This window comes from Nuphar pumila, chromosome 11 (genome assembly GCF_984573655.1).
Source record: "Nuphar pumila chromosome 11, dmNupPumi1.hap1.1, whole genome shotgun sequence".
Lineage (NCBI taxonomy): Eukaryota > Viridiplantae > Streptophyta > Magnoliopsida > Nymphaeales > Nymphaeaceae > Nuphar > Nuphar pumila.
Genome location: NC_143259.1, coordinates 104452747 through 104478426, shown reverse-complemented (window position 1 = coordinate 104478426; position 25680 = coordinate 104452747). Strand labels below are relative to the sequence as shown.

The 25680-nt window shown below is 36.9% G+C and overlaps 1 protein-coding gene across 2 annotated transcripts in view; it reads left to right on the top strand.

Annotated features, from left to right (window-relative positions):
- The first annotated feature begins 19430 nt into the window (after window positions 1–19430).
- The window catches only part of HVT1 (helicase in vascular tissue and tapetum), a 71320-nt gene continuing 65070 nt past the window's right edge, over window positions 19431–25680 (top strand). Inside the window, exon 1 of one of the 2 annotated variants that reach the window (XM_089979963.1) lies at window positions 19431–19727. In XM_089979963.1, coding sequence (XP_089836089.1) covers window positions 19489–19727 — 239 coding nt within the window. In that variant the 5' untranslated portion in view covers window positions 19431–19488. The remainder of the gene's footprint in view (window positions 19728–25680) is intronic. The other variant, XM_089979964.1, reaches the window with a different exon arrangement.

The following is a 25680-nucleotide window of genomic DNA, read 5'->3' as shown; positions in this document are numbered from 1 at the left end:
TAAAAAAGGAAAAAGAAAAAAGGGAAAAAGAGAAAAAGGTGAAAAAGAAAAAGGTACATTTGGGAATTACCAAAATACCTCTATCGGGTTTTTTGGTTTATACAAAACAGAAAAAGAAAATATAATTATGTATATATACATATATACGTATATATACTTATATATATACTAATGTATATATATATATATAAGTATATGTATATATATATATTTATATATACATAATTTAACATGCTTTACTATCTCAACAGACATGAGACCTTGTTGATCCCCCAGGGGATGCAAAAATTGTTGAATGCAAATGGGTATATACCATTAAGTATAACTCAGATGGTTCTATTGAAAGGTATAAAGCACGATTAGTAGCAAAAGGCTACACTCAGACATATGGGGTTGATTTCTTTGAGACATTTTCTCCGGTAGCACAGATGGGCACCATTCGTCTTGTTCTTTCTGTAGCGGTTCACTGTGGATGGAGTTTGTATCAGCTAGATATGAAAAATGCTTTCTTATATGGACATTTGTCTGAGATTGTCTACATGCAACAACCTCTTTCGTTCGAGGTTGAGGGGGAGTGTCAGAAGGTGTGTAGATTAAGAAATACGATATATGGTTTAAAGCAAAGTCCTCGTGCATGGTTTCAAAAGTTGTTTGAAGTGTTGTCAAAGTTTGGTTTTAATAGATCAGTGTCCCCTCGTCTCGTTCGAAGAACCCACCTCCGTTGCCACCTCCCATTTGAAATGTGGTCCTGAACCTCTCCCAGTCCTCCGTCAGGACTGAGGCAGACTTTATCGCATCGACCAGGGTAGTAGGCCAGCTCATCAACACACGAGTTTGCAATCCATTTTTCAACCTGCGTACATACTTGATCGCCCTCGTCTTCTTATTCTTGAAGAGATTCGGGCAATACCTTTTGAGGCTCCGAAATCTAGTGGTGTAGTCCACCAGACTCATGGTCCCCTAAGTCAAGTCGAGGAACTTCTGCTGCATCTCTTCCTCGGCGTAAGAGGAAAAGTATGCGTCCAAAAACTTCTCTCTAAACACCTCCCAGGGAATCTCGTCCATGTCGGCGAACTTCACCCTTTGCAGAGTGTCCCACCACTTCTTGGCATCACCCTTCAGACGGTACTTGCCAAATGGTGTCTTGTCCTCGGAGACAGGTAGGATGTCAAACGCTCGTTCCATCTCCTCGACTCAGCTCTCTGCTGCCTCTGGGTCGGCCTTGCCCGCAAAAGTCGACGAGTCCAATTTCAGAAACCTCTCGAAGGAAACACCGCATACGTTCGGAACAACTTCAACAGGCGGATCACACGCAGCTGCCTGCGCAGCCTGTGCCGCCTGCATGGTCTGTGTCGTCTATGCTGTATGCGTCGCCTGAGCCGTCATGGTCTTGGTCAGGGTGTGGATGACTTTCATCGTGAAATCCCTCTTCTCCTGCGAGTTTGCGGGAGCACCAGTGGAAGATCTACAACGCACATATTTTTCACACAAAATTAGACCCTTACCGATCTTACCCCATTGGGGTTGATCTCGAACAATGATCGTTTATACAATTACATCAAAATTCTTAATGCACACTATAAGGGAATTACCCATGAATACAAACAAGCATAAGAGATTCAGTGCTTAAATAAGAGTATTAAATAGCCTTACCAGTGAAGGAGACTGCTCTGAAATCATTGAGTTTTATGGGCTTTATGGTGCCATTTTCATTGTTATCCATTTTTACAAGGGCTAAAGGAGATAGAACGAGAAGAAAAGAATAGAGAAGAAGAAGAAAGTAAGGTGAAGAACACGAACCCTCCACCACCAAGTAAGCATCACTGATTTATCACTTGAAACACAATCATGATCTTCACAAGCACTTGAATAGAGAAGAGGAAGAAAGTAAGCAAGGTGAAGAACACGAGCACTCCACCACCAAGTAAGCACCACCGATCTATCACTTGAAACACAATCACGATCTCACAAGCACTTGAATAGGAGTTACAAATGAGCTTCAATATCTTCAAGCTTTGAGTGGCACACTTCTCGATGCACCAAGAAACAATTCAACTTGATCACCAAGCTCTGATACCATGTAAGAAAATGAGCCTCCAACAAAGTTCACCAAATTATTTGATTTTTCACATGCTAGTTCACTCAAGATAATTGTTATGCTACTATTTTTTGATGGTATCATAATCACAGGTACCCAAGAGTGGATCCCTTAACAATATGAAGACTTACAAGCCTCCACACTTTGGAAGGAAAAATTATGGAGTACCAAGGAAGATCATATGCCATTTTTGCAATGAATCAGGGCATATCAAACCGGAGTGTCAAAAATTGAAGAAAATGGTGACTTTCATTAGAGAATAATCTACCAAGATGAGTGATAAAGTAAGCAAGAAAGGTGGCAAACTCAAAGATCTTTCAATTGTTAAATAATATATATATATATATATATATTCACATGAATATGTATATATATATACATATATACACTTTAGAATGTACTTTAGGCTATATTATACATTTTGTCTTTTTTATTTTTTTTTTGTTTTCTTTATTTGTGAATATGTATTTGTGTATATAGTATAGTATATATGTATATATATATATATAAATATATACATATATATATATTTATATATATATATATATATATATATCAGATGTATATATATTTATATTGTAAAATAAATATATATATATATATATATTATTTTATATATATAATATAGTTGGGCTAGAATTCTAGCCGTTGGGAGGTCCTTCTCTCCCTTCTTGTGCTCTCTCTCTCTCTTTTAGTTCTCTCTTCTCTCCCTATTGTGTATAAATAGGGGTGTTCTCCCCTTTGTAAAGGACACTTTTGCACTCTTGATTTATGGAATAAAATATATTTTTTTTATATTGTGTTCATTCTTGTGAGTGTCCCCTTCGTGAGTGTGTTCCTTAGGGAACACTTTTGTGATTATCCACTCAAGTTAGTAGACTTTTGGTTCATGATTAAAGATTCTTTGTAGATCTTTACACATTCCTCCTTGTCATTAGTATAATTTTGGATTAATGAGTTTAAAATGCTTCTTGCATATGTTAGACATCAATAAAATATTATTTTATTGTGAGCCTCTTTTATGTGTCCACTTTGGTTATTTGGTGGACTTTATTGGAGGCTCCCATTTCCCATATTATCATCAATAAAATATTTTTTTGTTTATGTTCTTTTGACCCCTTGTGTGGGCGTTTGTGAGTGAATCCTATAGTGGGTTTCTTGTTGATGCTTGTCCACTTTTGTATCAATTTGATGGACTTTGTTGGTGACACTTGAAGGCTTCCATATCTTCACTTATTATTAATGATTTTTTTTACATTGTCTTCTTTGGTGTGTGTGTGCTCTTAGTGGCTTTGGTGTGCCCTTAGTGGCCTTTGTGTTTGTCCTTTGGTGCACTCTTGTTTGTGAGTGAAGACTCATTCATTAAAAGATTCCTTTTTCTTTATTGGATTTAATTTAAAAATTTGTTTTTCAAATTGTCTCTTATATATGAATCCCCTTATTTGGAAGTTTATTTTCATAGGTTCTCTTGCTTTCTTATGGCATTTGTGATTTGTGTTGTCCATCATAGAATTTTATCTGATGTATCATATGTTTTTTGGCTTGTTGTTGTTGGTTCAGAGTTAGCCATTGAGGTGAGTTATGCGTACACCTCAAGTCTTCTTATCAGTCTAGACTATCAAGTTTATGAGTGTTGTGTTGACACTTGTTTTGGGTCTGACCGATAGTTGATTGGCCTCCGAATCCATGAGTTGGTTCACTCTATTGTTTTTTGGGAACCAAAGATGTTTCTTGGGGTGAGTTGTGTGCACCTCGGTTTTGTCAGTTTAGATTGTTGGCTTATAGTTCAACTCTAACTGATGGTTGTTTGATTTATGATTCTTTGAGTGTGTTGTATACTTGTATCACTCATTTGTTTATATGGCCATTGATATATTGTTGATGCTTGTATTTATGCGTATCTGTGATGGCTATATTCTTCGTTGAAACCATGATGGTTTACTATATATTTTATAAAAATTCATTGTTCTTACCTTATTTTAAATCTTGTTTTCTTGGTGACATTGGTTTGTTGTTATAACAAGTTCTCAGTACCTCGCTTGTTGCTCCACCCATACCTCTTATTTAAGTGACATTTTTTTGTTGGATAAGAGATTTTTGTTTATCATTTTTACAACCATGGTTGTGGTGAGTTATGTGCACCTGTTGTAGCTGATATTATTTGCATTTTACAATCATTTGTGAGGTGAGGTATGTGTAGTTGATATTATTTGTATTTTACAATCATTTGTGAGGTGAGGTATGTGCACCTCTTGTGGTTGTAGCTGGTATTGTCAGTTTTGATTATCAGTTTGGTAATGGCTGACATTATGTTTGATCTCTTGTTCTATGCGCTGATACACTTGAATTTTGAGGTTTTGAGTTAGAGGTCTAATGAGGTGATTACTTGTAGTAACCAAACTATTGTTGGGATTTGCAGGTTTTTAAAATCTCTCCATAATTTTTTTAAACTTTTACTACTCATTTGCCCTTTTATGAGAAATGTTTATTCATTAAAATATTTCCATGCATCGTTATATGCATTGAATATGCTTTAATTGCATGTTGGATATATATGTTTAGGGTATTTAGATTTGTTCCATGTTGGTTGTCTTGCGTGTTTTGCATAAATTTAATTAATTTCTCGATTTTTGTAAACTCCTTTGAGTGTTGTGGTAAACAAGAGACAATTACTTATGGTAAACAAACTATTGTTACAAAGTATCATTTCTCTTGATTTGTTGAATGTGGGTTTTTGAATTTCCTCATTGTTTCCACTGTGCATTTATATAAAAATTGTTACTTTTTTTGAAAAATCCTTTCCCAAAACATTTTATTTTCTCCTTGGGTAGATTTAACTCCATGGTTGAGTTGTTTAATTGTTCTCTTTAAATCTTGTTCTTGATAGTTAAAGATTCATATTCATGTGTTAAATATAACATGTTATATATATGTGTTTTTTTCATCATAGTTGTGTAAATTTAATCTTCTCCTCTTGTGGGCTGTGTTTGAAGTTTAAAACATTTTGTATGCGTGATTGTTGAATTTACTTGGTATGATAGATGATTTATTTTCTTAAAACCTTCGGATGGTATGCATGCATGATTATCTAAATACATGTGCATGTTTAAATTTTTGTGGATAAAGCCTCTAATTAGGATTTATGTTTTCTTGAAATATAGTTGTTTTTTGTGACTATCTTTGAGGTGTGTTCATATTATCTATGTTTTGATTTATAAAAAGTATTTTTAAACTTTTGATTATATTTAGTATATCTATAGTTATTTTTGAAATCTCCTTTTATGTTTTATGATATATATATATATATAGTTGGGATGTTTGGTTAGCTCTATCTTTAGGTTTTCAAGTATTGATGATATCGAAGAACCTAGAGACCCTTTGTGTAATAGAGCATATGATTGAAGATCAAGTACACCCTTCAAGGAGACAACTAAATGGAAAACTTGACGAAGTGAGACATTTTATGTAATGGGTTTATGCTTTTGTAATTGCGAACTTACAGTGAGTCACCGTAAGTTTGAAGGGGGGGGGGGGTAAAATAGCATGCATATATATAATATGTTTTTGAAGTTAGGGGCATTTTGGTCTTTTTACTCTTGTAATAGGCACTGTTCATTAAGAACAAATTTTCATTTCTTATTTTTTATTGTCATTAATTAAGTAGAGCAGGGGCTCTATAGTCATTTGACCATAGTCATTAGAGCTCCCCAACAGTCATAAATATGACCGTTGGGAGCTCCCAGTGGTCTCTCTCTCTCTTGTATGTGTATATATAGGGGGTTTGTCTCACTTGTACGTTGCTTTTGCTTAAGCATTTGATCAATAAAGTATATTTTTTATATTTGTTGTAGCCATTTAAAAGTGGGGTTAATACGAGTCAGATAGATTTTTTCCTACTTAGAAAGAGAGATAGGGGTTGTTGCATCGATTGTAAGGTTATACCGGGAGAAAGTGTAGCTACACAACATAGAGTCTTAATTTTAGATCTTAGAATTAGACAATGCCGCAAAAGGGATAGACATAGGATAGATCCTAGAATTAAGTGGTGGGCACTGAAAGGAGCTAAACAAGGAATGTTTGTAGAGCAGGTAGTTAAGGAAGCTGATTGGTGTCTCGAGGAGGATTCAGAATCAATGTGGAATAAGATAGCGGGTGGCATGAGAAAAGTGGCTAAGGAGGTATTGGGTGAGTCTAAAGGCGGTGCACCACTAGGTAAGGATACATCAAAACGAGGATGTCAAATTAGCTATTAAGGTTAAAAGAGAGTGTTATAGAAATCTAAGTAAGAGTCGTGATAATGAGAATTTGGAGAAGTATATGATAGCAAAGAAGGAAGCTAAAAAAGTTGTTCGAAACACGAGGGCTAAGGTATATAAGGAGGTTTATGACAAGTTGGATACCAAAGAAGGCGAGAAGGATATTTATAGGCTTGCAAAGATGAGAGATAGGAAATCGAAGGATTTGGGTATGGTTAGATGTATCAAAGATGAAACGCAAAGGGTTTTAGTCAAAGATGAGGAGATTAAGGAGAGATGAAAAGATTATTATGATAAGCTATTTAATGATAGTCATGCTCAAGATCTTGGAGACTTCTCCATTCCTTTTCATGAGATTAATCGTGACTTCATGCGCAAGATTCAAAAGAAAGAAATTGCAGAGGCTTTGAAGAAAATAAAATCAAGAAGGGCAGTTGGCCCAGATGGTATACCTATCGAGGCTTGTCCCCACAAAAACCACCCATTCCAAGAAATGTTTAAACTCATTTCCAAACAAATGGGGTCTCTATGATATTCCACTAGGAGGAGTTTCTTTCTCTTCGTGCCTCTCCTTGTTCAAGAAAGCTGGATAGGGCTCTTGTATCTTCTCATTTCATTGAGTCTTTTCATGACCGTCTGGCACAATTTGCCCCCTCGCTGTTTCTGGCCATGTCGCGATTATTCTAGAGTTTAGTGAAGGATTTAAACACAAGAAGCACTTTCATTTTGAAGACTGATGAAAGCACATCTCAACCAACCGATTTATGATTTGCAGAAGCTATTGAAAGTGAAAAAATGACACATTGAATCAATGACATGAAAGAAGAGCTTGACTCTATGACAAACAACCAAGTGTGAAATCTTATACATCGACCAGATGAAATAAGACATGTTGGTTGTAAGTGGGTCTTTAAGACCAAGAGACTCCAAAGGTCAAATGAAGAGATATAACGCTAGGCTCATTGCAAAGGGCTTCATACAAATGAAAGACATTGATTATAATAACAGTATTTCTCTTGTCTCAACTAAAGAACCTTACGTGCAAACTGAAAAAGCTTAAAAAACAACTTAAAATATAAGTCAAGCATCATGGAGACACTAGGTTGCTATTGCTTCAAACTCGTCTAGATGTTGATGTTATGTTTCACATCCAAACGATGTGCAAAAGATTGAAACCCGCTTTATTGGATCTGAAATCAAAGAGGCACTTTGGTCTCTTCGATACTGGTGGGGGGTGGGGGTCTGCATAACCCAAGCTGGTCTTTAAAAAAAAATGCCCCTGAGCCCGATGGTTTCCCTTCCCACTTCTTCAAGGATTTTTGGGATTCCTATAAAAAGGATCTACTGGCTTTTGTTGTTGAATTTCACTCAAACGGTATTATGTTAAGGGAGTTGAACAAGTCACTTTTCATTCTTATTCTTAAGGACTAGAACACAGAAGACTTGTCACATTTTGGGCCTATATTCCTGTTTGGCACTCCCTACAAACTAAATGCCAAAAACCAAGCAAATTGCCTTCTAGAAGTTCAGCTTCCCCTTATATCTCCCTTCCAATGTGCCTTTCTCCCAAAGAGGCAAATTCATGATTGTGGGATGCTTGCAAACTAGCTTGTTCACTCTTTCTCAGAAAGGTAGTCCAATTTTCATCCTCAAGTTGGACATTAACAAGGCATTTGACACAGTTTGTTGGCCTTACCTCAAGCAATGCATGTCTAAAATGGGATTCGAGGCTCTCAATTCAGGGTCATTGGTAAGCTTTCTTCGACTCGGTTCCATGGAGAAGGGGCCGCACCAAGGGTGCACTCTTTTGCACCTCTTGTTCAATATTGTTGGTGAAAGTTTAAATGCTAGGAAAGCAATTTCTTCTAGTTTTATTGAGAGTCAATAGCTGTCTGGTTTGGAGGATTTCTCTATGGTACAGTATATGCCAACGACATACTAATTTTCGCCTCCGCTTCAAAGCAACAAATGGCAATGGTTTTGCTTCTACTCAAAGTCTTCCATAGTATTTTAGGCTCAAAATTTTTTAGCAGAAGTGTTGTATTATCATGCTAAACTCAAAGCATGTCAAATCCTTTGTGGAGTCTATTTGGTTATCATGCTACCTCCCTTCCTCTTGATTATCTTGGTTTTAAAGGTATTGTAGGTCAACAACAAGCTCAAATTTGGTCTGACCTTGAGGTAAAGATAGAGGACAAGATCAATACCTGGCAAGCTCATTACTATTAGCATGTAACGTTAATACTCTTGATAGTTTGCAGAGAATGGGCTGTCACCTTGCAAATCGTTGCTTCATGTGTAAGAAGGATATTGAGACTGGCCCACGTCTCTTTTGGTTTTGCTCTGCTTTCCGAAGTCTGTTTGAATTCAGCTTGCCGGGTGTTCACCTTGATGTTGATCCCTTAACGTGCTTCCCTCAGCTAGTACTTGCACCCCCCCCCCCCATTTGCTAAGTACTCAGAAATTTCGGCCTCTTGGCAAATTTGGGATGACCAAAACAAAAACACCATCATTTGTAGTTTCATTTTTTCTTGGTTTCAAATTTTGATTGAAAAGGATGTTTTAAACAAAATTTTGCTAGGGGTGGTTTATTGGTGGTGGTCTAAAAAGGCTGAGAACCCGTTTGGGGTATATAACGAACAGGATTAAGCCCTACATAGTTGAACCCTGTGAAGTAGCCTCACGTATTCATGGAACATTCAGGGAGATCTAGGAAATTCAATTGTTTTCAAATTTTGGATTTGTGTGCAAGGTGCTTGAACGTGGACTCTGTGTGTATATAAACCTATATCTACGGGTAAGGGAGACTCAGAGAAGGATCCAAGTATGGACTCTTATGAGGTCCCATTTTTTTCAAACTTGGAGCAAAATTCAGAGGGACATAATCTAAGATCCAAAGTAGTACCCAGTACTTCTAGTAAGGACAAGATGACTGCTAAATCCTCTCATTTTAATTAGGATCCCAAGAACTAAGAAATGGGGGAACACCTAAATGATCAAGAGATGTTGAAAGTACGACAGTTACAAGTAAAAAAAATACAAAGACAAACATGAGATTGAATGTAAGGGGCCGTTGACGAATATGAAGAGGTCTAGTCAATTGGGAAAGGAAAACACGCAAGCTTTAGCCACTTATGTCATTATATATAGGAAGAAGCAAACCAGTCACTTATGATTAAGAGCAATTCATGGCAGAGACTTCTAGAAAAGGAAAGCAAATAGTCTATGAATATGAAGACAGGTGAATATGTCCTTATAGAATGAAAATGTTGTTTTCAAGTTGATGTTAAACTAGAGCCAACAAGAAATGACAGAACTCAAAGCTCTCAAGTATCAACAACAAGGGCAATCCAGGGAAGCAGTTCCTACCTGATAGGTCTGAATCAATCACCTTGAATGGAGTCACCTCCGTGGGCTGTGGGCTCGTAGGTGATGAATATGAAGATTTGGTATGGAGTTTGGAGAATGAACTTCGTGATATACATCAGATTCATCAAGTCAAAGGAGAAAGGAGGTCTTACATAGTTTGATACTTCATATTGGATGGAGATGGAATTCCAAAATAAGCTCCTCGAAATTTTATTAAGTACAATGGAGCTGAGGATCCTAAGACTCGTCTTACCTTATTCTTCAATGATTGTGACAATTATCAAAACAATGATCTAACTCTCATCAAGTGGTTTTACAAGATCTTAAAAGGAAAAACTCTGGACTAGTTTTTCACCTTAAACATTAATTGCATTAAGTAATTTTATAAGATGATTGATTTATTTGTGGAAAGATTCAAATACAATGTGGATGCACTGCCAACAATTAGTCAGTTATATGATCTCACATAGAAAACGGATTAGGATGCTCAAATATTTATTAATCAATTGGGAGTTGCATACCATCAAATGAAGGAGCTAATGAAAGAGTCTCATGCACTTACCATCATCCTCAACAATTTCAATCAGCCATTGAAGGGTCTTCTCATCACTCAAAAGTGTGATACTTTTATGAAGTTGATAAGTACAACCACATGGATGTAATCCAATTTGAAAAGATGAATGTATAAAGGGATGGTACTAAAAACTTGGGGAAAGCAAGGACTCAAGCTCAAAAAGTTTGACCTCAAGAACCAAGTCAACACTACTATGAGATCAGGAGGAACAAACCGAGGTCAAAGTCAGACAAACACATCTCATAATCAGTCACAACAAAAGTGAGTTATCCAAAGGCCTCAAAATCAATAGAGGCTAGAAACCCAAAAGCAAGAGTAACTCAGTTCCAACTCGAACCAAAACTGGACTCGAGATCAAAAGTTTGCCAAGTTTAGGCAATCTTTGACAAAAGTACTTGAGTTCTTGTTACAAGAAAAGATGATTAAGCTCCCTGAGGTCCCTAACCCTCCTCTAGTCAAGGGTAAAGATTCCACTAAGTTTCGCAAATTTCATCAAATTGTAGGTCATGATATTGAGTAATGCATTATTCTTCGTCACATCATTTAAGATTACCTTGAAAAATGATAGCTCAAGCTCATAAGAGAAGAAAGTTAGTGTGGAAATCAAAACGTGGGTATTTACACCAACCTGTTCCCTTCTCATCAATCCAACAATGTTGAGATAATAGAAGAAAGAGGTAGTCATTGTAATGGGTTTTTTCTTAAGCCAGAAAGTCAAATTTGATGATCTTACCAGCAATCTATATAGATCCTCAAGACATATAACAATCTATGGTCATTTCAAGCTAGGCTAAGGTGCCCATTGTCAAGATTAGGCCTGAGGTCATTGAAGGTGTATTTATCCAACCATGGCAGGTCAACATCATTTGCCTTGATGAGTCAATCGAGAGTATCTCACATGCTCCCAAAATAGGCAGTCAAGAGTCTTCCAGTCAAAGAGTGATCCCAGATGTCTTTGTCTTCCAACCATGTCATCTATGGTATCGATCACCTCATGCAGTCTGAATGAGTATACCAACCAAAACACCTCAGAAAAGGCATTCCCCTCTTGCAACACCAAATGGAGCTACACACTCAGCAAGATCCAAAAGCAAAAGTGTTAGCCACTCCAACTGGAACAGATACTAACACAATATCAAGAGTCATTTGCCAAAACTTACAACACAAATCTCTATTTTGGAATTGATCAAAGTGTCAACAGAATATAGACAAGCTATCGAGAAAATTCTCAACAAAGTTAGAGTCTCTCTTTCCTCATACTAAATCCCTCTGCATAATTGCCCAAATCAAAAGGCTTTATATCCCCAGTTGCTTAATAGATGGTGGAGGAAGTTTGAATATTTGTCCTTACATTGTCTCCAAAAAACTGGACATAACCTGATCAGAGTTAGGCAACCATAAAATTCAAATCAATGGGTATGATGGGAACATAACAATGACTTTGGAAACCATTATTATAGATGTAGGAATCAGACCCATAGACCATAAAACTTTGCTCCCTGGCATTGATCTCTCATCCTCCTAATACTAGTTTTTAGGGAGACCCTGGATCAATGATCTGGAAGTTGTTTTATCAACATATCACTAATATATCAAAATCCTATGAAGTGACCAGATAATTATTGTCTTTGCAAATGATCCAACTATTAGGATACCTCGACCCATGATCCCTAAAAGGCTAAATCTGATAAGTTACCTGACATACACTCAATCTGGGAAAGGGAAGAGACCTCATCTTCATCCTCTGGGAACCAATTTAGAGTGACAATTGTGGACTTCTAGACACCCCATTTTGAACCGAGATATTTTTCATAGCAAAATCCTTAATTTTCATCAAAAAGTCTAACTTTAATATGACTTTTGACCTTCAAAATGACTTCTTTAAGCTTTTTCAGTCAAAAGGAGAGTTTCATCTTTTCAGGAAACCAAAAATTAGGTTGATCTGACACCAAAATCAAATTTTATGACCAAAATAAAATTTTGAGTAATAATGACATTTAATTGTCATTATCTCTCCCTTGAATTATCGGCAGTGGAAGCCTTTTTCAAGTCATAAGGTTAGCATTCCTTGACAACACATTTCATTATCGTCAAGAGCTTGCTACCCCCATAAATTATCGTTAACACCTTCTGTTAACGACAAATAAATTTATTGTTATCAAAAAAATTGTCATTAATACCATATGTCATATGCAGGTTCGGTCAAGAGGGAGGATCCCATTAAGTTCTGCAAATTTTATCGGACTGTGGGACATGACACGGAACGGTGCATCACTCTAAGGCACATTATTCAATATCTCTTGGATAAAGGGGATCTCAAACTCATAGAAAATAAGGATCTTGTAATAGGGAATGAGGAACCAGGAATCCATATCAGCCTATTCCATGAACAACCAATAGTTTTGAAGCAGTAGAAGTCGTCGGACAAGAGGAGCACTCACAACCGTCTTCACATCATAGGTGATCGCACATTATGGTGCTCCCTTCGATTTTTCTAAGGAGGATAGAAATTAGTAACAGACAGTTCCAAGATGGACCATCATTCCAATTGTCAAGGTGGGATAGCCAACGCAACTAAAAGAGGAAAATCAAAAGGAATTCAATGTAATATACTTGGATCAATCCACTGAAAAAATCTTTGAACTAACCAAATAGGGTAGCATCCACAAAAAGGAGTAACAGACATTACTCTCTCTTACTATCCCCTCGGATTGAGCCTCAGCAAAAGGGGTTGATCACCTCACCTGGTCTGGTTGGATATACCAACTAGAGCAACCCCAAAAAGGTTCTCCCCTCCTTCCCCATCAAATTGTTCCTCGTACATGATACGAGTCCGAAAGAGAATTTCCAGTTTGGGCAGAATTTCCAAAGAAAGGATAATACGATATCAAAAGTCACATGTCTAATATCACTACACCTATAATCATATTGGAACTAATCAGGTTGTTATTAGCGCATCATAAAGCATTAGAGGACATTCTGAATAAAGTCAATGTCCTTCCAACGACAGATCTATAAAGTTTAATGGCACCTTCTCTGAGGATGATTCATCGAAGCCTGTATTCCCCCATACAAAGGCATTGCATATCACTGTCCAGATCAAAAGATTCTTTATTCTAAACTATTTAGTCAATGGCAGGAGAGGTTTAAACATTCGTCCCTATATAATTACCTAGAAACTCAATATCACCCCTTTAGAATTTGGAGACCGCTGCATCCAAATTAGTGGTTATAACGAAAATGTCATAGTTACCTTAGGGAAAATATTTTTGGTTGTAGAAATTGATCCGATATCCCATCAAACCATATTTTCCGTAGTGGACATATCTGTTTCTTACAATCTACTCCTGGGACCACCTTGGATCCATGACTTGAAGGCAATTTCCTCCACGTATCATTAGTGTATAAAGATCCCCTGAAAAGATCACATCATTATTGTCTTTGTTGATGATTCAACCATTAGGCTGACACAGACGATGACCCCTCGGATTGATAAAGTAACTAACATCCCCTCCATCTGGGAAAAGGGGAAACCTTCTCATCTCCCATAGAGTCTGGTACTGGTAAGACATCCAAGGTGGTTACTGTTGACTATTTGAAGCAGCCCAAGTTCCTCAAACTATCTAGAAGAGTTGATGAGTTTGAGTTCAGGAAATGCAATGAATATCCTAGATTTGCCAAGTTTACTAATGGATGGCCCATGTTGTTGCGAATGGGATACTTGACTTTTAAAGGACTGGGAAAAATGATCAAGAAATTCAAACTAACATCTTGTCCTCTAAAACCAATTTAGGAAAATGCCTAGGATATGATGAAAAAGGAAAGAAGATGGTAACGGCCAAGAAAAGGTTGGAACCACCTCATTTTTTTGAAGGAGAAACGTTGATTCATGATCTCATTACTGAAATCATCCCCGAAGACACAAAAAAGATGTTTAAAGAATTGGGATTAGAAGGTCTAACTTTTTTGTCGATGACCGATCCCCGCGTAAATTCCGACATCGCTTGTCGATGTTGTAGAATTCACATCAAGCCATCTCGAATTAGCAAAAAAAAATGGGAAACAAGGAAAAGAAAACACAAATCGCGATCCCAAGGGGGGCTGAACTGAAGAACCCCACAGCCGAATGAGCTATTCCTCAAACTCCAACCAAACAAAAGAAACCAGCAGGAAAAATGAAAAACAAAAAGAAAGAAAGAGAAAAGGAAAAGGGGAACCGAGGGGATACCTCTTTCGACGACGGTGAAACGAGCAGGGAGTGGCGGATAAACGGACGGCTGACGGCAAACAAAAAATTAAAGGCTCCGACAGTGGCTGGAGCAGTGGCAACCTGCGATGAACCGGTGGTCGGAGGTCTGGCGGCGGCGACGGAACAAGGCGGCGATGGGGGTAACGACTGCGGCACAGGGTTTTGAAAAAATAAAGAAGAGAAGACGAGAAAAGGGGGAAGAAGGAGGAAGGAGGGGAGAAGGCGGCTGATCCGCGGTTAACAGGTGGTGTTTCCGGCCGGCGGTGCGGGTCGGCGACAGAGATGGAGTGAGGGAAGAGGGAGGAGGCGCAAAGGAAGAAGTTCGGGTGAAAAAAGAAGGAAATTAAGAAGAAGAAGGGAAGTAGCGAGAAAAGGGGGAGGGGGAGGGGGAGGGTCAGGGCCCTAATGGCCCGACCATGCCCCTTTTTTAACGGGTCGGGTCCGGTTCGGCCCGACTCAAAATTGGACTCCATGCGACCAAAAAAGAAAAATAATAATAAAAAAAACATTTATATATAAGAGACCGTTAAAGTAGAAGTTCATATAGACTGAACTTAGTCTATTTAGCCAGTATTGGCCTTAATTTTGACAAAAATTGGCTCTAAAACAATTATTTATTCAATTAAAATATTTTATAATTAATTTTATAACCAAAATATCTTTTTTAAGCAATTATTTCAAAAACCATTAAAATGTGTCTTATTAAGTTTGAAACACTTAAAAAACACCTAACTATGTTTGTGGCTTTTTTAAATAATTAATTTTCATGATAATTAAATATTTTAGCAATATTTTATCTACAAAAATGATTAAAATAACCCTTTTAACCTTACTAGTCCGGAGTGTATAATTAGGTGCATAAAGCAACCAAGATTAACATTTAAAGGATAGAAACACTTTTAACTCAAAGTAAAGCTAATTCTTTATTTATTTAAAATCTGCAAAAATTTATAGGTTTTACAATAAATAGTTGAAACAATAAACATTTGAGCTAAGAAATGATTAGATTGTGTTATATGTATTTAATGATTTTATTATACTTATTCATCATATAGTCTCTAACTCTTTTACATAGTTACACATATATGCATGCATGTGAAAAAAAATGAACTATTCAGTTATAGGCAATAAACCTATGAATTTATTACTACATTTTTTCTTTTTATTTCTCTAAAATGGTTTATATTGCTAGAATAAGCCTGTGAATTGTCCTACATCGTCAATTCACTCCTCTCTTCACGCGCATGCCCATATTAAAGAAGTGCTTGGGTGTTGTGAAAAGAAACACATTATATTGCAAAGATTCTTTCCTTAGAATTAAAATCAGAATCCCCATTTTACCCAAAATTGCTACCTCCAAAAACAAGGGTTGCCATTAAATTTTGCGTTTTTTTTTTTCATAACAAAAAGATCCCCATGTGAATAATAAATGAAACCTATAATATTTGTACAATGATTTGCTCATCCTACCAAATTTGAAAGATTGGATGATATTTCGTAGGAACCATAAATAAAAAAAAAAAAAAACATGACATATTTGCAGACATTTTGGGCGCAATAGAAAAGAATGCTGTAACCGGGGTGGGTGAACGAACCCTCTGGGTCTACATTCATCCTTGAATGTCATGTTCAAATTGTGGTGTTTTTTATAAGAAAATATTAGTAAATTTTATTTTAAAATAAAAATACACAGTTTTCACGATAAATAACCATTTAAAACGTAAATATCATGTTCAAATTGTGGTATTTATGTTTTTCATAAATCTCACGATATTTTGAAAATCTCAAGAGACTGCCATTTTTTACTTTCTAGCAATTTCTCGTGATAATCTATGCCAACCCCTTCCAAAATGTCGATCCTTTCCTCCAAGAAACTCAGGGGGTGCCAAAAGTCGATGATCCACCTTTACTTCCTCCACCTTCCTAGGTAGGGATGGCAGTGGACCGGGGCGAGGGACGAGGTCTTCACCCCCCGCCCCGTTTCAAAATCTGAACCTTCATCCTGCCTCCATCCCCGCACGGGGATGGATTTTAACTTCCACCCCCGCCTCCATCCCCGTTTCATGTCTTCCATCCCCGGTCCAAACGGGAGCGAGGCGGGGCCCCGTTTTCCCTTAGTCTATAGTCATCCCTTAAAGGATTGGGGACGGGGCTAGGCGGGGATTGGGATGGGGAGGGGAAAAGCGTAAGTCCATCCCCACCTCCATCCCCGCACGGGGATAGATTTTAACCTTCATCCCCGTTTCATGCCCTTCATCCCCGGTCCAAACGGGGCGAGGCAGGGCGGAGCCGCATCGTGTGCAGGGCATACTGTTTAGGATGTGTCGTATCAGAGCCACACATCTTGGCTTGAAAAGGTATTTTACTTGCCAAGACTGCACCTTTTTGTCAAATTTGTAAATTAGGCCCAAGCTAGGCCCGAACCATGGCCGAGGCCGTGGCCCAGTTCATCCTGTGCATATATATTATATACGTTATAAATATTATATATAATGCATTATATAATACATTATTTATGACATAATATATATTATAATATATCATATATAACATAATATATAAAATAATGCATCATATAAATAATAAACATTATATATAACATAATATTATATTTATTATATATAATATAATATATATTGTATATAATATAACAGTCCAAGCCTTTCCAATTAGGCCCATGGGTTGAACTTTAACAAACTGTTTTCCTTCACAAGACGAGCCAGCCCAAGCTCTGCTCGTGTGCATCTCTAGGTTTAGAGTCCAAAATTCATTAATTTTAATTTAAAAACATACACACACATATATATATATATATATATATATAGAGAGAGAGAGAGAGAGAGATAGAGAGAGAGAGAGATGCTAAATGATTCGTGTTAAATCGGTTTTTCAGGTTTTTTATTTTATTTTTAAATTCTGACCATACAAATGTGATTTATGTGCTTGGTTTTATAGGGATCAGCTCTTTAAGTGTTTGATTCTGACACACATGGGTGGGTTTTTATAAAGTTAAAAAAACCATCGATCATTTTTTTTTTGTAAATTTTCAACGCTTCAAGTGTCATTTTTCATCAAAACACATGATCCAAGTGTGGATTCCTCGTAAATTGACTATGCCCAACATATTTGTGGGGTCGATACAGCAAAAAACGGGGAAGGAGGAAAAAATCCATTTAACACGTATTATTTAACAGATTTTATTTAGCATCTATCCATTATTATATACATATATAAACACCTACTATCACCTAATATAAGGTCCAATTTTTCAAAATTCTCAAACCTTTTTGTTGATCGCAGCCTACAAAAATGATATAATTAGAAAACAAGTTTTGGATCATGTAATTACGGGGTACATGTAAGTTCTTTAAGATCTTCAAAAGCCAATGGGTCACAAACTACCAAAATTTCTTTAAGATCTTCAAAAGCCAATGGGTCACAAACTACCAAAATTTCATGCCTTAAAAAGTTCTGTTTTTATATTTACTACTGAAACATGGTTTCTATTGAATAAACTATGTTGAGTACCTCTATAAAATTTGATTGAGAAGATTCAACATAGAGTAGGTGGCAATAACACCTTAGTGCTACTTTCTCTCTCTCTATATATATATATATGTGTGTGTGTGTGGAAATTGCGATGCCCATTTTTTAGTTAGGTCAAGCTAAGAGCCTCCAACAATTACAATTGTAAGTGTTTTAAGCTATATTTGAATTGCTAGGTTTTGTTTATCATTACTTATTTATTAAGAAACAAGGTTTGTTTCAAATTGATTTGATGCAAAAATGTGAATATATATATATATATATATATATGTGTGTGTGAATGGAAATTGCGATGCCCATTTTTTAGTTAGGTCAAGCTAAGAGCCTCCAAAAATTACAATTGTAAGTGTTTTAAGCTATATTTGAATTGCTAGATTTTGTTTATCATTACTTATTTATTATGAAACAAGGTTTGTTTCAAATTGATTTGATGCAAAAATGTGAATATTTTGTCTTCAAATTTTAGTATACTATCAATCATTGAATTTTGTACCTCTTTAAAATAGATAAAAATGCCTAATCAAAAACATGTTTTCTATTGAATAAACAATGATAAACACATCCAATGGTTCAAATAAAAAACAGAACACCTAAAGCTATGATTTTTAAAAGATTCTAAGGTTTCTTAACAAAAAAAAGGCAGCATAATCCCACTTCTCTCTCTCTTTCTATATCTATATATTCTTATAAACAACTATTTTAACTTAGGCTCGCCATGATTTCAACCACGGCTTGACTCATTGCAACAATGTGCCAAGCTTCAACCCCTTTTGTTAGGTTTGTTTTGCTCATTTACCAGCCCTAACAAATTGAGAACAAATATGAGTTGCCCATATTCAATAGTACAAGTTGTACGTTTTTTCAATAAGTTATGAGGCTAAACTCTAACGTGCAGTCACAAGTAACGGTATCTTGGTAGACCTAAAGGGTTTGGCATAGTGGGATGGGGGCCTAGACTGTTTGAAAGCCAGTCTAGGTTCAAATCCTAATGGCGTCATCTCTTGTGTAAGCTGAAGCTTGGAGACTTTTTGGGGTCCTCGTAAGCCTTCAAAGTTTTACGATGTACATGAACAGATAAGTACATCCGGCTGAGCCAGCACAACTAGGTCTCTATGTTTGGAGCAATTTTTCAGAGTAAAAAAAAAATATTCGTATTATTGCCATATAAAGACGTAAACAAATACGAACACTAAAAGGTGTTTTTTGAATCCTATATGACGAAATTGTGACATGCCTCAAATTTCTCCAAAATATGGTAAACTTTGTGGAGTTATCAAAATATCATGATATTATCGTCTCATTTTCAAAATATAGCCGACATTGATGATTGTAGCGCTCTCATGAAACCTAAAACCCTTTTCTCATACACTGTACATGACTCGTGCGCAATCGTGTCATGTCATGCCCTTCCCAGTATATATATACAAGAGAGGCAACGATATTAGACGTTCTTTCTCGCCATTGTCGTCGGCTACAGAGAGAGAGAGAGAGAGAGAGAGAGAGAGAGAGAGAGGATGGGGAAGAAAGGACAAAAGAAAGGGAACATAGGCCAAGGCGGGAAGCCCCACGTCGCCGAAGCAACCAGGATTCAAATTTCCAAGATCCTCGAAGAGTTCCGACTCGGGAATTCCCAAGGTAAATCCTTTTTAACAACACCACCCACCTCCCCTCCCTCTCTCTTTCCTCCGTTCATTTTCTATTCCGATACCCAATTTATAGTTTCGTCTGTTGTCGCTTAAGATAGTCGCTTCTGTGCAAAATCTTGTTTACTTCAGCTCCACCGATATAAGTGCATCAGATAGTTATTGTCCTTCTTATATAGTTCTGTAATCATGATTAACGGCGGATGATTCTGCAAATTTGGGTGGTTGAACATAATCCAGTACATGTCTAAAAAATAAAAAAACAAAAGGAAATGAGAAAACAACAATAAATACAAAGCATCATAAATAAAAAAAAGAATGGAATTGAAATAACAAAATAAATTATCTGGATGCATTATAGAATGGTTCCACACTGCCAGACTCGGAAATAAGATGTGAGAATCAAATATTTATTGATTTTATATCATGATATGAGATCATGTTTTGAACCTTCTATGGAAGGGTGAACTTTTCTCAGAAAGCTTGATGCCTTAGGCAAGTCGTAGCAGGTGGCAGTTGGCCGTGCAAGGCCTTGAGAGACGGGAATAGATTAAGGTTATTCAGGACGAAGAGTTGTTAGAAATTGTGAGAATGACAAACAACGTCTTGATAATGGTTCAGAGACCCCGTTCAAGGAACGTAAGCAAGCTAGAGCAATGTCTCGTTGTGTCTCTTCATCCGTGTCGAATCAAGTAGAAGATAACGAATAAGCATTCGTATAGTCTTCTGCTAAACTCCTTTTCTTTTTTTGTGGCTATGTATAAACTCTTGCGAAGCCAAGTTTATTAATGAATTCACACATACATTTTGTTCGATCAAGTTGTTGGTTTCGAACTTTTATTTTGTGGAACTCATTATGTGTTGTCATGATCCCTTCAGAAGCTTATGTGTTTGGGAGCTCACACGTACGTGCATCCTGGTCAATATTTATTTCCTTAGACTGCGATCTCAACAGATCACCTTCCTATGAAATTTCGCGGACGAATGGGCAGGTTGCAAATTTCGTCTGCGAAATTTCATAGGAAAGTGATCTGCTGAGATCGCAGTCTAAGGGAATAGATATTGACCAGGATGCACGTATGTGTGAGCTCCCAAACACATAAGCTTCTGAAGGGATCATGACAACACATAATGAGTTCCACAAAATAAAAGTTCGAAACCAATAACTTGGTCGAACAAAATGTATGTGTGAATTCATTAATAAACTTGGCTTCACAAGAGTTTATACATAACCACAAAAAAAGAAAGGGAGTTTAGCAAAAGACTATATGAATGCTTATTCGTTATCTTCTACTTGATTCGACACGGATGAAAAGACACAACGAGACATTGCTCTAGCTTGCTTACGTTCCTTGAACGGGGTCTCTGAACCATTATCAAGACGTCGTTTGTCGTTCTCACAATTTCTAACAACTCTTCGTCCTGAATAATCTTAATCTATTCCCGTCTCTCAAAGCCTTGCACGACCAATTGCCACCTGCTACGACTTACCTAAGGCGTCATACTTTATAAGAAAAGTTCACCCTTCCATAGAAGGTCCAAAATATGATCTCATATCATGATATAAAATCAATAAAGATCTGATTCTCACATATGAGTCCAACATAAAATCTTGCTAAAGATTTGAGAAAAGTCCACCCTTATACCCTATGTCTAAGTTTATGTCAGATGCCAGACTCGGAAATCAGATGAAAGCATTTATTTCAGCCTTATTAGCTGAAACTATTCCTCTGAGTTATCAAACGACAATACTCGATAGCTGGTGGAAGCGGGCTATATAAGATGAAATGGATGCTTTGTAATGAAAAGAGGCGGAAGCACCAATAGAGCAAAAAGTCACTCCTTAAGAGTGACTACAAGAGCCAAGAACACAAACACCAAATGTGCATACACAAAACTCACAAATATAGGAAATGACTTAAAGTCATAAGTTGGATTTATTGAAGAAAGGAAGAGAAGGGTGTAAAAACCCATACATTTACAAGGGGGAACCTCCTCTTTATATAGAGGAGGGAAGCACTAAAGAGGACCCATAAAGGGGGCTCCCTTCTAGTCGTTGGGAGCCCCAACGGTTAGATGGGTGGGGCCCCTTTATGATTCCAAAAAGCAAAAAGAAAAAATAAAAAAGGAAAAAGAAAAAAGGGAAAAAGAGAAAAAGGTGAAAAAGAAAAAGGTACATTTGGGAATTACCAAAATACCTCTATCGGGTTTTTTGGTTTATACAAAACAGAAAAAGAAAATATAATTATGTATATATACATATATACGTATATATACTTATATATATACTAATGTATATATATATATATAAGTATATGTATATATATATATTTATATATACATAATTTAACATGCTTTACTATCTCAACAGACATGAGACCTTGTTGATCCCCCAGGGGATGCAAAAATTGTTGAATGCAAATGGGTATATACCATTAAGTATAACTCAGATGGTTCTATTGAAAGGTATAAAGCACGATTAGTAGCAAAAGGCTACACTCAGACATATGGGGTTGATTTCTTTGAGACATTTTCTCCGGTAGCACAGATGGGCACCATTCGTCTTGTTCTTTCTGTAGCGGTTCACTGTGGATGGAGTTTGTATCAGCTAGATATGAAAAATGCTTTCTTATATGGACATTTGTCTGAGATTGTCTACATGCAACAACCTCTTTCGTTCGAGGTTGAGGGGGAGTGTCAGAAGGTGTGTAGATTAAGAAATACGATATATGGTTTAAAGCAAAGTCCTCGTGCATGGTTTCAAAAGTTGTTTGAAGTGTTGTCAAAGTTTGGTTTTAATAGATCAGTGTCCCCTCGTCTCGTTCGAAGAACCCACCTCCGTTGCCACCTCCCATTTGAAATGTGGTCCTGAACCTCTCCCAGTCCTCCGTCAGGACTGAGGCAGACTTTATCGCATCGACCAGGGTAGTAGGCCAGCTCATCAACACACGAGTTTGCAATCCATTTTTCAACCTGCGTACATACTTGATCGCCCTCGTCTTCTTATTCTTGAAGAGATTCGGGCAATACCTTTTGAGGCTCCGAAATCTAGTGGTGTAGTCCACCAGACTCATGGTCCCCTAAGTCAAGTCGAGGAACTTCTGCTGCATCTCTTCCTCGGCGTAAGAGGAAAAGTATGCGTCCAAAAACTTCTCTCTAAACACCTCCCAGGGAATCTCGTCCATGTCGGCGAACTTCACCCTTTGCAGAGTGTCCCACCACTTCTTGGCATCACCCTTCAGACGGTACTTGCCAAATGGTGTCTTGTCCTCGGAGACAGGTAGGATGTCAAACGCTCGTTCCATCTCCTCGACTCAGCTCTCTGCTGCCTCTGGGTCGGCCTTGCCCGCAAAAGTCGACGAGTCCAATTTCAGAAACCTCTCGAAGGAAACACCGCATACGTTCGGAACAACTTCAACAGGCGGATCACACGCAGCTGCCTGCGCAGCCTGTGCCGCCTGCATGGTCTGTGTCGTCTATGCTGTATGCGTCGCCTGAGCCGTCATGGTCTTGGTCAGGGTGTGGATGACTTTCATCGTGAAATCCCTCTTCTCCTGCGAGTTTGCGGGAGCACCAGTGGAAGATCTACAACGCACATATTTTTCACACAAAATTAGACCCTTACCGATCTTACCCCATTGGGGTTGATCTCGAACAATGATCGTTTATACAATTACATCAAAATTCTTAATGCACACTATAAGGGAATTACCCATGAATACAAACAAGCATAAGAGATTCAGTGCTTAAATAAGAGTATTAAATAGCCTTACCAGTGAAGGAGACTGCTCTGAAATCATTGAGTTTTATGGGCTTTATGGTGCCATTTTCATTGTTATCCATTTTTACAAGGGCTAAAGGAGATAGAACGAGAAGAAAAGAATAGAGAAGAAGAAGAAAGTAAGGTGAAGAACACGAACCCTCCACCACCAAGTAAGCATCACTGATTTATCACTTGAAACACAATCATGATCTTCACAAGCACTTGAATAGAGAAGAGGAAGAAAGTAAGCAAGGTGAAGAACACGAGCACTCCACCACCAAGTAAGCACCACCGATCTATCACTTGAAACACAATCACGATCTCACAAGCACTTGAATAGGAGTTACAAATGAGCTTCAATATCTTCAAGCTTTGAGTGGCACACTTCTCGATGCACCAAGAAACAATTCAACTTGATCACCAAGCTCTGATACCATGTAAGAAAATGAGCCTCCAACAAAGTTCACCAAATTATTTGATTTTTCACATGCTAGTTCACTCAAGATAATTGTTATGCTACTATTTTTTGATGGTATCATAATCACAGGTACCCAAGAGTGGATCCCTTAACAATATGAAGACTTACAAGCCTCCACACTTTGGAAGGAAAAATTATGGAGTACCAAGGAAGATCATATGCCATTTTTGCAATGAATCAGGGCATATCAAACCGGAGTGTCAAAAATTGAAGAAAATGGTGACTTTCATTAGAGAATAATCTACCAAGATGAGTGATAAAGTAAGCAAGAAAGGTGGCAAACTCAAAGATCTTTCAATTGTTAAATAATATATATATATATATATATATTCACATGAATATGTATATATATATACATATATACACTTTAGAATGTACTTTAGGCTATATTATACATTTTGTCTTTTTTATTTTTTTTTTGTTTTCTTTATTTGTGAATATGTATTTGTGTATATAGTATAGTATATATGTATATATATATATATAAATATATACATATATATATATTTATATATATATATATATATATATATCAGATGTATATATATTTATATTGTAAAATAAATATATATATATATATATATTATTTTATATATATAATATAGTTGGGCTAGAATTCTAGCCGTTGGGAGGTCCTTCTCTCCCTTCTTGTGCTCTCTCTCTCTCTTTTAGTTCTCTCTTCTCTCCCTATTGTGTATAAATAGGGGTGTTCTCCCCTTTGTAAAGGACACTTTTGCACTCTTGATTTATGGAATAAAATATATTTTTTTTATATTGTGTTCATTCTTGTGAGTGTCCCCTTCGTGAGTGTGTTCCTTAGGGAACACTTTTGTGATTATCCACTCAAGTTAGTAGACTTTTGGTTCATGATTAAAGATTCTTTGTAGATCTTTACACATTCCTCCTTGTCATTAGTATAATTTTGGATTAATGAGTTTAAAATGCTTCTTGCATATGTTAGACATCAATAAAATATTATTTTATTGTGAGCCTCTTTTATGTGTCCACTTTGGTTATTTGGTGGACTTTATTGGAGGCTCCCATTTCCCATATTATCATCAATAAAATATTTTTTTGTTTATGTTCTTTTGACCCCTTGTGTGGGCGTTTGTGAGTGAATCCTATAGTGGGTTTCTTGTTGATGCTTGTCCACTTTTGTATCAATTTGATGGACTTTGTTGGTGACACTTGAAGGCTTCCATATCTTCACTTATTATTAATGATTTTTTTTACATTGTCTTCTTTGGTGTGTGTGTGCTCTTAGTGGCTTTGGTGTGCCCTTAGTGGCCTTTGTGTTTGTCCTTTGGTGCACTCTTGTTTGTGAGTGAAGACTCATTCATTAAAAGATTCCTTTTTCTTTATTGGATTTAATTTAAAAATTTGTTTTTCAAATTGTCTCTTATATATGAATCCCCTTATTTGGAAGTTTATTTTCATAGGTTCTCTTGCTTTCTTATGGCATTTGTGATTTGTGTTGTCCATCATAGAATTTTATCTGATGTATCATATGTTTTTTGGCTTGTTGTTGTTGGTTCAGAGTTAGCCATTGAGGTGAGTTATGCGTACACCTCAAGTCTTCTTATCAGTCTAGACTATCAAGTTTATGAGTGTTGTGTTGACACTTGTTTTGGGTCTGACCGATAGTTGATTGGCCTCCGAATCCATGAGTTGGTTCACTCTATTGTTTTTTGGGAACCAAAGATG